General features: G+C 41.8%; 1 protein-coding gene across 33 annotated transcripts in view; it reads right to left on the bottom strand.

Annotated features, from left to right (window-relative positions):
- Nucleotides 1-17406, bottom strand: part of ank2b (ankyrin 2b, neuronal) — a 1120520-nt gene that overhangs the window by 231868 nt on the left and 871246 nt on the right. For all 33 annotated transcript variants that reach the window (XM_085962266.1, XM_085962253.1, XM_085962237.1 and 30 more), the window contains 5 exons: nt 15996-16094; nt 15794-15892; nt 11941-12039; nt 9223-9420; nt 1557-1655 (listed from right to left, as the gene is read on the bottom strand). In XM_085962266.1, the coding sequence (XP_085818392.1) occupies nt 1557-1655; nt 9223-9420; nt 11941-12039; nt 15794-15892; nt 15996-16094 (594 nt within the window). The remainder of the gene's footprint in view (nt 1-1556; nt 1656-9222; nt 9421-11940; nt 12040-15793; nt 15893-15995; nt 16095-17406) is intronic.

Here is a 17406-nt window from a genome sequence, read left to right as displayed (position 1 = left end):
TTTACTGTCCGAGACAGATGTCTTCCATACACAATGAGGAACTGCTGAACTTCGATTGTATTCCATAAGTCAGGAAGCTTTCATAATTTATAGGTGATGATGCAATAAATTGGAAAGGTATTCGTTACAATTGGGATAAAGCAAGATCAAAAATCTCATCATTGCATAAATTATGCTAACCCAGACGCTGAGATTGGTGTAGAGACAACAGTGCTAGAACCTAAAACTACGAGGCACTGGCTGAATACATTGATTGACTTGCTAATGCTGAGATAGAATGGCTATACATGGCACCAAGTACCAATTTCCTACAGCAAGAAATAGACATACTTCAGAAAAGGCATTGCTGCTGTTCAGGTCCATCCCTCCTCTCCTCCTCCTGAGTCAGGGTCAGCAACACAGAAGAGCACTTGCCCTTTAAAGGAATATTCTTGTCCGACACTCACTTTAAGTAGGATAGTGTGGAAATCTCGCAGTGCAACAAATAAGAGGATGTTGCTGTGGCTCTGCATTGCACATGCTGAGGTGGAAATACTACTTAACAGAAATACAAAGGGAGGATAATTTGGCCCTAAGTATTCCATTTCTAGACATTGTCCATTCTGTTTGTTAGATGATAAATTGTAAAACAGAAGTTAGCCATTGTTCATTCTGTTTTTAAGGAGATAAATTATAAAACAGAAGACTATATTTTCAACTGGAACCACAAAGCAAACTTATTTTAGCTCCTGCTGTTAGTGCAGAATGTGGGCCAAGAACTGTGATGCAGCTGAGGTATTATCACCTCCTCTACTACCCTGAAGACAGGAAGCTGATGTTTCAGGTATGCAGAGGGGTCAGGGTGGCCAACAGCAAGGCCAAGTATCGATGTTTATTCCTACCATGCAACAATCCCTCTCTTGATGGTAGGAATAACCCCATCTTATCACAGTATAAGCAGAAGATTTTTTGCAATGTAAAAACCTTCTGTAAAACAGCTCCTTGTCTTGACAGGATTCCTGAAACAATTTTGCAAATGTTTGGGAACCATACGGAGTGGACAGAAAGCAGACAGAATATAAGGGGAGCATATTACCGAGAAAGAAACATGAAACAGGCCCGCTGTCTCTAGTGATTCATGCAGGAATCCAAGAAGGTGCTATGAAGAGAAAAGTGCTTTACATTTAGAAAGGAGCATCCTAAGAGTGAGCACAGGGGTGACGGAAAAGGACCATGCAGGTTACATTCTAACGTGCACAAAAAGATAGTTTGGTCAAGCTACTGGAAAATTATACTCAATTGAAATGACATTCAATATTTTCAGCATTTTATATATGTTGGCTATCAAAATTTTATTCAGTGACCGAGGAGGCCACAGTTTTTGTAGATTTTGGAGTCCACATGTAATGTTTAAAGCATAAACCAATGAGATTATGAATCTTCTAAACAGAAACTGCAAATCACTTTTCATAGTCCAAAATTTTAGATGGCCAGAATTGTGCTAGTTTCATCTTCTGATTATGGATAAAACTATGTACATTTCCAGACTGAACTTTTAAAGTTCATTAGTAACTTGCCTTGCCAGCAGAGTCTGGAGAAGCAGAGCGTTGCAGAAGGAGTTTTGCCACATCTAGGCTCCCGTACTTAGCTGCGACATGTAGTGGGGTAAATCCCTTCTGCGATAGGGGATAGAGGAAACACAACTGCTACTTAGTGAACAGGCATGCTTGGAATACAGTATAAATAAGGAACAGGGATACAATTATACTGTATTACACCAGTGAAAAAATAGGCAGGTGTGCACAATGGTAACATACTAATAGTTTTAGCATAAATTATGACTTTTGTCCTGTAATGGTAAATCTTGGAATACAGTGTATAATTCTTTGAGTGAGGAAGACCTGGTACGTCAACTACCCGAAACAGAAGATAGTGGCTACTACTTCTACATTAAGTGTGTGACCTGGCAATTAGTAGGTATTTTTCACTTCCCTACACGGGTTGCCTTTAAAACATATGTATTCATTTTAATATGACATATTTTATATATGCAGTAGAAATGGAAAATGTCACAGCCAGCAGCTAGACATGATAAATATTACCACTCAGGAGGCTGACCACAACTCATTCATGATTTTGTCCTTTATGAGCTAGCTGGTCAGCCTCAGTTATGGAGAGATTTATCATATCTCATTGTTTTTCTGTCAGATAAACAATACTACTAAAATTAATAGATAGAAAGTTTGCCAGAAGGAGATCAACATATAATGAATGTTGTAATATCTTTCCAAAGATTCATTATTGTGCAAGTGAGGAGGGTTGTCAGCTTTCATGTGGCTGAGTCTCAGTGCCACTTGTCTACATATGAAGGGTGTTTGCATTACAAAGAACTGAACTGAAGCGTCTGGTTCTGAAATATATGGTGAGGAGTGTACAGATTCAGGTTGAAACAAGTTAAGTTTCAAAAGTCTAGGACCTTTGGTGATGTACTATTCAGAATCAATTGAATACGAGTGAGTTAACTGAAACAAACAGACTGTAAAAAATAAACAGGCTTAACAATATGTCTGGTTCAATTTCCTTGCTTTTATTGGACAAATGGCCAGCTGCTTGTTTGGAATATAAAGCTATCAATACTGTGTTTATGAAATATTCAGTACATATACATCTGTAATGAATACACCTGCTTTTTCCTCTTTCTTTCATTTCCTTTTCTGGCTCTTTATTCGCTCCTGTTTCTCTAGGAGTAATTTTGTGAAGCTCTGTTACTGGCATGGAGCCTCCCTAGACCGGAATGCTGGTTGGCGATAGGGTAGGGATGATTTTGAAACTTGCACTCCTGTCTAGTGAGGCTCCACGCTAGGAGCAATGCTGTGTGTAAAACTGGCCTTACTGTTTTTTGTGTGTGGTTTACTTTCTACATAATTTAATACGGTATCATTTTACTGCTGATCATGACATATGTTTCTCTACTGGAAAATTCATAGATTAATTTGCTAGTTGACAATTATTAAATATATATAAAAGGATCGTGGTGTCTGTCTGTCTGTCCGGGCATCACTCAAAAGTTATAGAGTGTACCTACACATATGTTATATCAAAAGAAAGGTTATGATTAGCAGAGTATCCTAGGTGTATTTACTTTTTGGTCAGACAAAAATTGTTCGGACAGTAGACAAAAAACGTTCAAAAAAGGTTAAAAAATCCGCTCATTAGTGGTTGACCAATCCTACCGCTCATTAGCGTCGAGTGACGTGATGGTTGACCAATCCGCGCTGCGTCACGGGGGGGGGGGGGGGCGTTTCATGGCATTTGTGGGCGGGGCCTAATCCTTCAAACTGCCGTTAGTGAGGTGAGTGGCGGCCATTACAGACCGGCCAGGCCTGAAGCTAAAAAAATTTCTCTCTCTCTCTCCCTCCTTCCTCCCCCCCTCTCTCTCTCTCTCCTTCCCCCCCCCCCTCTCTCTCTCTCTCTCCCTCTCTCCTTCCTCCTCTCTCTGTTGCCGTGAGTGCGGGACCAGCAAAACCGGGGCTTTCACACGAGCCGTCCCCGACCGAAATCGGACACGGGAGTCCGCAGCGAAAGGTGTTCCACTGCCGCCCGGCCAACCGGGTCCAAAGGCCCGCCGCGTTAACCATGAGGAACCCCGGGCTCGCTTCGGAGCAATGGCCACCCGGCCTCCTGGTGTCGGATTGACTCCGTTCTGGTACCGAGGTGAGTCGGGTCCGGGGCTCGGGCCGGAGTGGCAGCTCAGCAGAGGTGAGTCGGGCCTGGCCTCAGACGCTCCTTCCCCCCCTCTCTCTCCAGGCTAATCCTGGCAGTCTCTCTCTCTCTCCCCCCCAGTCTCTCTCTCTCTCTCCCCCCCGGGCTCTCTCTTCTCCCCCCAGTCTCTCTCTCTCTCTCCCCCCCGGCTCTCTCTTCTCCCCCCAGTCTCTCTCTCTCTCTCTTCCCCCCAGTCTCTCTCTCCCCCCCAGTCTCTCTCTCTTCCCCCCAGTCCCTCTCTCCCCCCCGTCTCTCTCTTCTCCCCCCATCTTTCTCTTCTCCCCCCAGTCTCTCTCTCCATCCCCGGGCCTCTCTCCCCCCCAGTCTCTCTCTCTCTCTTCTCCCCCCAGTCTCTCTCTCTCTCTCCTGCCCTCTCTGTCTCTCTCTCTCCTTCCCTCTCTCTCTCTGTCTCTCTCTCCTTCCCTCTCTCTCTCTCTCTCTCTCCTTACCCCTCTCTCTCTCTCCTTCCCTGCAATGTCAATCAACAAGGCGCAGGGGTGGACTTTGCACCAGCACCGCCGGGCACTCCAGCTAGTTAAATATACATAGATAGCTCACATGTCATGAAAACATAAGAAGTAAGAGCAGGAGTAGGCCATATGGCCCCTCAAGCCTGCTCCGCTATTCAATAAGATCATGGCTGATCATCGACCTCAACTCCATTTTCCTGCCCGATCTCCACATCCCTTGATTTCAAAAATCTATCTATCGCAACCTTGAATATACTCAATGACTCAGCATTCACAGCCCTCTGGGGCAGAGAATTCCAAAGATTCACAACCCTCTGAATGAAGATATTCCTCCTCATTTCGGTCTTAAATGGCCTACCCCTTATCCTGAGACTATGCCCCCCTAGTTCTAGACACTCCAGCCAGGGGAAACAACCTCTCAGCTACCCTGTCAATCCCCTTCAGAATCTTGTATGTTTCAATGAGATCACCTCTCATTCTTCTAAACTCCAGAGAGTATAGGCCCATTCTACACAATCTCTCATCAAAGGACCCTTACACCCCAGGAATCAATCTAATGAACCGTCGTGGCACCGCCTCCAAAGCAAGTATATCCCTTCTTAGATAAGAAGACCAGAACTGTGCCTAGTACTCCAGGTGTGGTCTCACCAAGGCCCTGTACAATTGTAGCAAGACTTCCTTACTCCTATACTCCAACCTCCTTGCAATAAAGGCCAACATGCCATTTGCCTTTCTTATTGCTTATTCCATCTGCCACCTTAGTCTATCTGTATCCTTTTGCAGACTCTGTGTTCTCCTCACAGCTTTCTGTCCCACCTATCTTTGTATCATCAGCAAACTTGGATACATTACACTCGGTCCCTTCATCTAGGTCATTAATATAGATTGTAAATAGCTGAGGCCCCAACACTGATCCTTGCAGCACCCCACTAATTACAGCCTGTCAACCTGAAAAAGATCCGTTTATCCTTACTCTCTGTTTTCTGTCCATTAACCAATCCTCTATCCATGCTACTATATTACCCCCAACCCCATGAACCCTAATCGTGTGTAATAACCTTTTATGTGGCGCCTTATCGAATGCCCTTTGGAAATCCAAATATATTACATCCACTGGTTCCCCTTTATCTACCCTGCTAGTTACATCCTCAAAAAACTCTAATAAATTTGTTAAACACGATTTCCCTTTCATAAATCCATGTTGACTCTGCCTAATCATGTTATGATGTTCTAAGTGTCCTGATACCACTTCCTTAACAATGTATTCCAGCATTTTCCCAACAACTGATGTCCGGCTAACTGGCCTGTAGTTCCCTGTTTTATCTCTCCCTCCTTTCTCGAATAGTGGTGTTACGTTTGCGACCTTCCAATCCGCTGGGACCTCTCCAGAATCGAGGGAATTTTGGAAGATCAAAACCAATGCATCCACTATCTCTTCAGCCACCTCTTTTAGAACCGTAGGATGTAGGCCATCAGGTCCAGGGGATTTGTCGGCTTTTAATCCCATTAGTTTCTCTAGTACTTTTTCTCGACTTATATTAATTATGTTACATTCCTCACCCTCATTAGACCCTTGGTTCCCCACCATTTTTGTTATGCTTTTTGTGTCTTCTACTGTGAAGGCAGATACAAAATATTTGTTTAACGTTTCTGCCATTTCCTTATTCCCCATAATAATTTCCCCTGTCTCAGCATCTACGGGACCAACGTTTACTTTTGCTACTCTTTTCCTTTTTACATACTTGTAGAAACTCTTACAATCTGCTTTTATATTTCTTGCTAGTTTTCTCTCATTCTATTTTTTCCCTTTTTATCAATTTTTTGGTCAACCTTTGCTGGTTTCAGAAACTCTCCCAATCCTCAGGCTTACTATTATTTTTTACAACATTATAAGCTTCTTCTTTCAATCTAATGCTATCCTTAACTTCTTTAGTTAGCCACGGTTGGATCACTTTTCCTGTGGAGTTTTTGTTTCTTTGTTGAGATTTATGAAATATTTCTTTAAATACTAGCCACTGCTTATCTACTGCCATAACTTTTAATCTATTTTTCCAATCTACCTTAGCCAACTCACCCAAAATAATTGGCTTTATTTAAGTTTAAGACTATAGTTTCAGACATAGGCAAGTCACTCTCAAAATTAATGTGAAATTCTATCATATTATGATCACTCTGCCCCAAAAGATCTTTTACTATGAGATTGCTAATTAACCCTGTCTCATTGCACAATACAAGATCTAAAATAGCCTGTTCCCTAGTTGGTTCCATGACATATTGTTCTAGGTCCCAAATGCATTCCTTGAACTCATTCTCCAGACTACCTTTGCCAATTTGATTTGTCCAATCTATATGAAGATTAAAGTCCCCCAAAATTATTGCATTACCTTTGTTGCAAGCTCCTACTATTTCTTAATTAATATTCTGTCCAATGGTATAGCTACTGTTAGGAGACCTATATACTACTCCTACCAGTGTTTTCTGCCCCTTGTTATTCCTTATCTCCACCCATACTGATTCTACTTCCTGATCTTCAGAGCCGAGATCTTTTCTCGTTACTGTCCTTATGTCATCCTTTATTATCAGGGCTACTCCCCCTCCTTTTCCATTCTGCCTGTCTTTTCGAAACATCAAGTACCCTGGAACATTTAGTTCCCAATCTTGGCCACCTTGCAACCATGTCCTTGTTCCATATGCCTTATATCTCTGTCTGACTTGGGGAGGGTGCCAGCATTTATTTATGATTTGTAAACATTTGAGAAAATCAGCGTTGGCCAGAAACGGTACATCAGAGTTCAGTACATACTTTAACACCAGTTTTATCTTCACTCTACTAAGCACAGAACATTAAGTATACAACAAAAATGTGGGGCCAGAATTTGTTGTCAAATTAATGGCAAGGCTAATGGCGCTACCATTATTTAGGGGTAAACAGTGCAGCAACTTCAGGCGAAAAACAGATGCGCAGTTAAATGTGAATATCCAAAAGTTGTTGTCTGAGTTGCGCCATTCCGCTGTTAGCTTAACAAAAACGACATCTCACCCTTAGGCTCCCTGTTTTGTTTTTTAGAAACTGGCTGTATTTGCCCATTAAACTCACCATAGAAAGTTAAGCCTCATCATTTCAAGTGTAAGTACCCTTTTAACAACGTGATAAGTGTTAATTACTGTCAATCAACCTCTCTGCCACCAAAAATTAACTATTACAAGTGTGGAGTCTCATTTAAGAACATAAGAAATAGGAGCAGGAGTAGGCCAATCAGCCCCTCGAGCCTGCTCCACCATTCAATAAGATCATGGCTGATCTGATCCTAACCTCAAATCTACTATCACTCTACATCCCACCCGAACCCATGTGATCTCCTGGGAGAGGTGAAAAACCAGATTTCAGGTTTTCATTTCTTCGGGGAGATTTAAAACATTTCAGGTTTTCATTTCTTTTGGGAGATTTAAAAAATGTCACATTTTAAATTTTAAATTATTTTTCTTACTTTTACTTTGTGTCATTTTTTCTCTCTCTCTTAATCCAATATTTCTTTCCCTCTCTATTTCTCTTTCTGTATCTCATTTGATATTGAATTCACGCTCCTTCTCAGTCCTTCCTGTGTTTATTCCCCAATTGTTACACCTCATTGGTTAACCCTGTTGCTTGCCCTGTTGACTCAGGTCCCAGATGGCTTGTTTCCCTCACTGCGCCGTTATCAGCTGAAGGGTGCAGGGGCAAGTCTAACTAACAGCAGATGCTGTTAGATGCTCCGCTACAGCAAATTCTGGCCCATTGTGTTATTTTCTAATTAGTATTTTTTCTACAATTTTTCCTGCAAATCCAAAATGGATTTTTAAGTTAAGAGCTGCTCAGTTTGGAGAAGCAAACGTCTTCAACAAATAATCACGATAATGGAAGAACTGTCTCTCTCATATTCTGCTTTTCCTGTGCTGTATTCGATATATTGGTATACAGGTATATACATTCCACATTCATCTTCTAAGGACAAGCATCAAGCGCACTTCCATATTGAACTGGATCAATTTAGTTGTTTCAAATTTTGATGTACCCAACCTCTTAAGAAAATAGAGTTGCCCTTGCGCAGTGGGATTATTTCCCTTTTTTGTCTGGCCTGCCAAAGATATGTGCTATTTTGTTAGTATATTTTGCCAGCTTTTACCTCTGGTGACTTGATTTAACCAGACAGAGTGATAAAAAGCCCAATCTTTCCCATCGTGTTGATAACTCAAACACAGAATAATTTTGGCACTTTCCGTACAGCTAGACACAGGCCAGCTGCAGAAAGCTACCTTGAAATTGGCATTTGTTCTCGGATACTCAGCGTGGAGCAAGGAAAAGTCACACTGGGCTGCAGGTGTTCTTTTGAGACTGAGGAGTGTTGGAATTTTTTGTTTTTAAATCACCTAAATTAACTTTCAACTTATCATAAAGTGTTCTCTAAGATTAAACTGAAAGACATTTGTCCTAAAATGAAATAAAATAGAATACGCCATGGTTCGAAAGTGGAAAGAAAGCTGTAAAAGACCACAGACGATTGGTAGGAGCAGTAAACCAGTAAAAGAAGCAGTAAAGAATCAAAGATGGAGAGGTAAACAGACTGCCGTCACTTAAATCTGGTGAGTTGCTTTGCTTTACAGCTAGTAACTGCCAAATCGGCGAGTGAATTTTTCCAACCTTAATTGTGGAAGAAACTTATTATAGGTGTGGAGAGAGAGAAGTGACTATGCAACGTGGAAAAATGTTCCATTCCTCGGCAGTATCATATCTAATTATGATATCCAGAAAATATGTACATTAGAGACTACTTGCTATCCTCACGCTGCCAAACCAGGACAATCATTCCACAAAATCTAAGAAATTTAAAGCTGGAAGGAGTTTGAACATATGCCCACAGAGCTATGAAAGCAATGATTTACCTCTGTGTTAAATGGCCGCTTGGTCCCATTATGTTGCATTTCAATATTAGCTCAATGTTTCTCCCTCTCCATCAAACAGATGACCTCTTACCTTTGTGGCTAATGAGTGTGAAGCACCTGCTTCAAGCAAAATGGAAGCCACATCTTCCTGCCCCTCCCTGGCAGAAATATGTAGTGGGGTGTAGCCATTAGTGGTGCAGGCATCTGGAAAAGCCATATGCTGTAGCAGCAGCTGCACAATTTCAGTTTTACCCAGCCTTGAGGCGATGTGTAAAGGAGTCTGGTCCTCCTGGGGGAATTAAATGGCACAAACACAAAACATTTCTTATTCATTGCAGCTTTGTCTACATAATTCTAAGCAGCACCATACCACCTCCAAATTTCTGTATTAAGCAAATACGGAAACCAATTAAAAAAAAAAAATTTTTTGCCATCACAAAATAAAAAAATAGTATTTGAAAAAGGCTGGGGTTATTTTAAGTAAATATGTTCGAAGGAGATGACTAAATTTGTTATGTACAGTCAGCAGTTTTGAATGCACTCCATCTACAGTCTGTGGTGTTGAAAGACAAAACGCTGTTTGCAACCGAAGTTTTGTATAAAAGGATTTAATGCTTAAAAACTTCTAGTCACTCCATGGAGACGTGAGTTGTCAATATGGACATCCTGCTTCATGTAGCCCAGAGGAAGATGCCATGGACAATGCGACCTGGGAAAATGCACGTCTTGCTTGGTAGTCAAGGCCTAATTTTAACCCAAAGCTGGAATCAGGTGGGTGGGGGCCGAGGTGAGCACCAAACTTCCACAACATCGGCAACGTGAGGCTCAGGTGATTTTAATTTCTGGGCTCTATCTGCGTACCCACATCAGTTGCCTGTCCGAAACCAGCAGCAAGCGGCAAATGGCTGGTGGGTGGGAGCGGAATGTTACGCGGCAGGAAACTTCCAGCCGGGATCCAAGGAAAAGTTCTTGGCACTCAAGTAAGTTGTGGAGAGGCAGCTTCTGGAGGGTCTCGTGATCGGGAAGGATGAAGCTTACTGCAAGGGAGGCCTAAACTTTCTTTGTGGGGCCAGAGGAGCACTCCTGCCCCCACTGACCCCAAAAGGAAAATGAAATTTAAAAAAAACTTACCTCTTTAAGCCTCTTCTGGCCCCGGCTCCTCTTCCCACTATCTTCACCTGGTGGGAAAGCCACAACACCTTCCCTGCTCACACCACCTTTTAAAGTATCAGTCAGGCCCCAATGACATCTTTGGAGCCCAATTTGCACATTTAAAGAAGGACACCACCGGTTTCAGGCAGGTGTCCTTGTCACACGCTCAGAAGAACAGGTTAAAATTCTAGACTGAGGGAATAGAGCGGGACCTCGGTGGGTAAGTCTCACGGCTGATTTTAACTGCCTGGCTTCTGCCAGGTGAGTAAGGTTAAAATCCAACCTTCGGTCTTCACTGCTCTCCATAGAAGAACTTTGCCAGATAGAGAATTGTACAGGAATGGAGGACTGTAAATGCAGTTTCCTTTCCCCTTACCCATTCCCAGAAGTTGTCTTTCGTTGGATCATTATTGATTAACACCAACAGTGACTGGATACGTTCACAGCTCAGACTCTCCCAGGTGAAGGGTGAACCAGGGTAGAGAGAAGAAAATCAATAATGGAAACTAATTGGGAGAAATATAAATTTCAGAAGTCTGCTGGTGTTGACATCAACTCTTCTCTTTCTCTGTATGACAACCCAAAATTCATTTGCAATAAAAAGCATAATTTGGAGCTGAATGTGACTAATTACCATCATTTTCAAGTAATTGTCTGATACTGAGCCTATCTTTTGTTCAATTGGAGCAAAAGATGTCTTCTCTATGTTACCCATTGAATCAGTCATTGTGTGCTTTATTAGTGCCAATTTCATACTGAGCTCTCTATTGAAATTGCACTTAGTTTGGATTGGTTACTTTAGCCTAATGTCCACTTAACAATCTTTATCCACTATTCAATGGCATATTGACCAGCAAGTAAATTAGCGTAATGGCTTGCAACACCGAATTAGAACTCTTGCCTTTACTGAATGCAATTCATGAAAATTACAAATAAATACTAATCAATAACAGATATACAACTTTTCAGTGATTTTGTTCCTCCTTCACCCTAAGCTCCACTTTGGTTGTGAAATCTGGCACAACAAAAGGCTTGTTTCAGCACTCTCACTTTTTATAGCACTACTCAACAGAATATCTTTTTTTAACGAATAGAAGTTGCACAGAATATGTGGCACATGTATCATAGCTTTTGCTGTAATATCTAAGAGCTAATTTATAAGTGGCCTGGAAAAGCGTGGTCAAAGGAAAATTCCGACATTGCGCCTTCCCTCAATTTGTTTTCAGCATTGAGTTCCTGCTGCTGCTCCTTGCTGCCATGGTTCATAAGCTGAGATGATCTGAGTCAACTTTACCATAATAAGTATCAATGCTACAGTTACAGAAATGAGGGAAGGAAGATCAGTTTTGACGGTTTAACATCTTTCCCACCCCACTGCTGTGCCACGATCCAGCTTTCCCAATCAAAATTGACAGGACTAAGCATCTCTGGAATATGAACATACAGATACTCGAGTTGGGAGTAAATTGCTTTGTTGCTAAAGTCACAAAGACCAGCTTACCTGATAACACGGCTCCAGCATATAAAAATATGCATTATTAAACTTTAGCTTGATATCTTTGCACCACACAAAACTTTTATACCTTTGATCTGTATCAATATCTGTTCTAGCATCATCAATAAACATAATCTCGCACTGTTCTTTCAGGACACCTACCCTGGCTTTAGCGTCCACTAGGGCCCCATTGCGCAGCAGGCAGCGCACAACTTCCACCTGTCCAGCTCGTGCAGCCATGTGCAGTGCAGTTTCTCCACGCTGAAGAAAGAAAAATAGTTCATAAACAGGCCAGAGGGAAACACTGCCATTGTAGATGTGACAGAGGGCTCCGTTTCTATTTTGCTGTAAAACAAACTATCAAAAACAGAAACATTCAGCAGTTGATTTGTTTTTTTTAAATTACTTCGAATACCTCAGCATACTTTCCTTATTACTCCCTAATTAAGTGTTAAGAACAACATTTTTATTTGAATTCAACTGGGCAAACTCAGATGTCCCTGAAATCTAGGCAATTCAGATGACACATGTGTCTTTTGGCCTTGTGAGCACAGATTAAGGGCTGAATTTTGCCGGTGTTCAGAGTGCGGGTTCGGAGGTGGGTCCACTGTCAATATGGCAGTGATTGACAGCGGGGCGGAATTCCGCTCTGAACCCGCCTCCTTGTTAATTTCCCAAGTGCCGGCTCTACTTGCAGTTTGCAGACCCGGCACTAAGTGGCGAGTCAGGCAATTGAGATACTTAAGAAGCTGCTTAAAGGTATTTAAGCAGCATTTTACCAGGTCCTAACAATTTTTCCATGCTTTTTATGAGGTTCCCGGCGCTTGGGGATCACGTCAGATAAGTGTGTCGGATTCTCAATGACTCTCCATTGCTGTGAATAGTTGACAGCTGTAAAAGTGGTATAAAAGCTACCATTTCACAGCTGTTCAATTTCCAATCTTAGTGGCTGGAGCTTTCAGGATTTGGAAGACACTTTTCAGCTTTATGGATATTTGAAGTGTTTGGAGCAACCTCTCTATCCAGTGTCACCTCCTTGGAGCAACCTCTCTCACCACTGACAGATTGCTTCTCTCACCTCAATTTCAGCTACCATCTATTCCAGCAACACCGGTGACTTGAAAAAATATCACCTTGGTCCTTTGAATCCCTCCACGATCAGCCACAACATCACCAGGCACACCAACAACAACACCAACCTTCTTCGCAATCACCTGATGCTGCACAGGACACAGGGCATCAGCACCCGACCACATTGCTGCCTGGAAGGCCAGCGATAGCATCACCATGACCAGATTTAGTTCACTTGACGCTGTACACCCTGGCTGCCACATGATGCGTCAGGTTGGCACCACGCCACACCAGCACCATAAAGCATTCTACAATGACCAAGCCATTCCTTTCACACTCATCACCGTTGCGGGGGATTCCGTTATGTCTCACCGTTCACTGCAACTCACTAAGACACTTCCAAAGGTGAGCACAGATCTGTCCAATAAGGCAAAGTGTTGAAAATAAAGATTTTGATGTTTGACAACACATTAACAGAAAATTTACATGAACATTGCGTAAGACACCCAAGTGCCTACCCTTGTGTGTTGTTAGTTGATATGATTGGACTAGGATGAGGGTGAGTGTGAGGGGTGGCTAGTGAAATGGGGAAGTGATAATGTAGATAGAGAGGGATGGGTGGAGGTGCAAGGTAAGTTGGTGTGAGTAAGGATGTGCAGGAGTAGAGTAGGGAAGGCAGAGTGATGGGGATGTGATGAGTGGCACAGCAGGATGAGCTTGAGTGTGGCTTTGCAGTAATGTGTTGTGAGCTACTGAGATCATTGAAAGGTTTGCGCCACTGCAGCCTGGTCCTCCTGACGACATCCCTGCTTGTGCCCTCCTGTGCAATGTGCAACCAGGCTGCGTTGGTCTCCTGGGGTGGTCTCTTCTGCCCATTGGAAGGGAAGAGAACCTCCCTGCGTGCTGTTTCTCCCTTTAAGGAAACCGGCTGATGATGCGTCGTCAAATTATATCATCAGACCCACTTCCTATTAATTGTCCGGGAACCTCACAGGGCGGGATTGAGAAGCACTATTAACGTAAAATCTTGTTAGAGGCCGGGATCGAGACGGATGCGAGGTCCCCGCACGCCACGGATGTCGCCCACCACGGACCCGCCGAGGTTGGAAAAATCCAGCCCTAAGTGTCTGCTCTGTAGAATGAGGAGCAGGGGTAAGGGCTCAGAACTGGGACACTGAACTTCGCAGACAGATTGTCCAAATGGGCTCCAACTATGGACTTTAAGCTCATTTAATCTTTTTATATATAACCTTCATTTGGCCTTACTTAGCGTAATTAAGACAAAAAATAATCTGTGTGGCACTAATGACAATTCTAGTAGAATCTCATAGGCCTGGAATTTCCTCAGAGCTGCTCCCACGCCACCTTCGTAACTTCACTGGAAGTGCGTCAGATAGTCCATTTTTGCGTGTAAACGGGGATTCTGCCACACATCTGGTGAAGTGACGGCGGTGGAGCAGGAACAGTTCTGGTGAAATTCGCAGCCATAGCCTCACAGTTCAAAAAGTCATATTTTTCACCAGTACATCTTGACCTTATGGACTTTCAGATGAATATTAAAATTCAATTTGAATATACCTCCAATTTGCTTTTAACATCATGGTTATTGATTATGGTTAGGGAAAGTAACTTGGTACAACATTCTGTGACTTTCTATACTTACGAACAGGTAATTGGATTTTTTGCCTGAGTACTTCAATTTTGCCTAAAAAGCCCCAGAGGCAATGAAAATAACAGGTTCTAAGTGATAACAAATCACTTACTATGATCATGGCACTCTCATTCAACAGCCATAATGGGAATAGAGCCCTGCACGTCAACTTTCCACTCTCGTCTGTCAATTTACTCAGATGCCCAGCTCTTCTATGGCAAACAAGCCATTTGCATCTCAGGGTGGCTCCATTCATTTAATGGGAGTTTCATAGGACAACACAATACTGGCCCGGTCTGCCACTCCTCAACTTCTGCAGTAAATACCTTATTCCTGCATTAATTTTGCTTTTTTTGTTCTCCTTGTATATATGTTCAAGTACCAACAAAGCAAGAAAACTAGTATGGAAACAAGTAAACTGTATCCATTCTTTTCCTTGTGGCCTTTTATTCATGTCTAACTTTTCCCCTTCTTAGACACCCATCATTTCAAGTTTCTTCCTCCGTTTTGTGGTTAGAAAGATGCATACGGAGCCAATAATGTTTTTTTCCTTTGCAGCTTCCTTTAAATGAATGGAGCCACCAGAAGCCATTGGCAGAAGTTGTCTGTTGTCGGATTATTATTGATCAAAATGCTCTGTAAGTTAGTCCTGGTTAATCCAATCACACATTATTTGCTTTTTTTAAATCTTCAGATCACATCACATTCAATATTAACAGAGAGCAATTATACGGCCTGTAATCCATTTTTAACACAAAGTGATATAACTATTTTCATATCATTTTACAATCCATATTACCTGTAGTCGAATGATAGTGTTGTACTTTGGGGTTTGAAAGCAGATTAATGGTTCAGGGTGCAGTGAGGTTTTTCCATAATATCTACACCGCTCCAAACAGTAATATTTCTATATAACTTCCTCTTTACATGGAGCACAATTTTGCTTTAATGTTTACAAAACTTTCTGGGCTGAAATAAGCAGAACTATTTTGTCTGGAAGGCAAATCAGTGGTGAGTGGAGTCTTGGGCTAGTACTTTCTATCTGGAAAGTGAGAACACCAACCTGCGTGATGTGAAGATAAATCTTTGCTGCCCTTTTGCAATATAGTTATTTGTCAATGAGAGCACACAAAGAAATGTCTTTCAAACAGATTTATCAGATGGCACGCGTGCTCTCATTGTTTTCAATAGGGTGTTAAAACATTTTTTTTCAATGGTGTATTATAAAGGAATTGATGCAAATCCAGATCTTCTGTAACACACGCTCTTTTGGTTAAGGCTAGCCATACTCACAATGTTAGAAACATCCGGAGACGCTCCATTCTGCAGCAAAAGGAGGACTATATTCAAGTGGCCCATGAAGGCAGCCACATGTATTGGTGTAAGGCCAGACTGTGAAACAAAGCAATAGCATTTTACTCCTCTGCAGGGGCTGCAACTTGTTTTAAATTTGATGCGACAGAGGCAGTGACTAGGTATTAAAACTTCTTTCTACCTCTGTTATGGCTTGGATTGAGGCCCCGTATTTCACAAGAAGTTCCATCACTTTAACACGGTTTTTCTTACATGCAATATGCAGTGGAGTAAAGCCATTCTGTACAAAAAAAAACAACCAGGTTAGCAGTCACATCAAACATGCGTAAAAAAGTCACTCCAACATCATGCATGTAAATCTCATGTTAATTCAGTCAGGGTGCCATGATTGTCATCTAAGGCTGTGTTTAAATTGCAGCTACTGGTCTGAGACTGGTAGATACAGAATCGATTCTAGTCAAGCAGTTCATTGTTTATGCTGCCTGGCCCGAACTGAACTATCAGGGCCAGGAGAAAGATCTGCACACACCTGCTCGTACACATGCAGTCACCTCTGGTTCTTGCCAGTAAATTTTAAATTTATTGATGGCATAGGCAAGAGCAACCACACTCTCGAAACCTGTCAAACCTCTTTTAGCACTTTTTAAACCAGGTTTCACACTGCATTGGAGTTAAACTCCATGTGGTGTCAGCACAAGCAGTGTGAAACAGTCTTTTCAAGGGAGTCTAAAATTGCTTGCCTTTGGAATCAGACTGGGACCTGAGTCTAGAATTGTAGTCACCTTTGTGACACTGTAAAGAGGAACCCATCATCAGTTTTATTAATTTATTTACCAGTTAAGATCATGTTAGGATTGATTGCCCTCCCAAGGCAAAGTCTGACCTCTAATAAAGTCTCCCTATGTAACCCCCTTCCAACAGACCTCCCATATGCACGCTGTTTATTCGTAACCACTCTATCATAATTAACTGTTGGAACCTGATCACTCGTTCTTGAATATGGAGCTCCTACAACCCAGTAGTTCATTGCTCAGGAACACAATCCACAGCATAAAGACAAATAACATGTTATAAGAGGAAAAAACTAACGTAAAATAGTGCACCAAATCAAATTCTAAAAAGTAATCTAAAAATTATTACATCAAAAAAATTCTGGCAGATTGCTGATGCTCTGTTAAATTGTGGAATAAGCATAAAAATATTCACACACATGAGCAGATTGCTCATTTCCAGAATCCTTTATTACATATTTTTTAATTGATCACTTCTTAAAGAAAGGAATTGTCTGGCAGATAAATGTAATACCAATGCTTTGAAAGAATCATCAAAGCATAAATGTAATAATGTTAGTTTTTGCTGAGCACGTCCTTCTTGTGCGTGCTCTGTAATTTTGGGTTTGATGTTGCTCCCGGTCCAATTAGATCGTTTGAGTTAATTCACCAGCTGAATAATCTTGTTGAATAGTCCAACTAAAAGGAATCTGTTTTCATGGAACTCTTTCGTTTCTCCTCTTTACCAGTCACATAACTGTGTCCTTATAACAAGGGTATATTCTTTCAAATTTATTTATTCATTTATATAGTGCCTTTCAC

The sequence above is a fragment of the Somniosus microcephalus genome, chromosome 2 (genome assembly GCF_052327205.1).
Source record: "Somniosus microcephalus isolate GS21.2 chromosome 2, FLI_Smic_1.0, whole genome shotgun sequence".
Classification (NCBI taxonomy): Eukaryota; Metazoa; Chordata; class Chondrichthyes; order Squaliformes; family Somniosidae; genus Somniosus; species Somniosus microcephalus.
The sequence above is the reverse complement of the archived record's forward strand: the minus strand, read 5'-3'. Positions and strand labels throughout refer to the sequence as shown.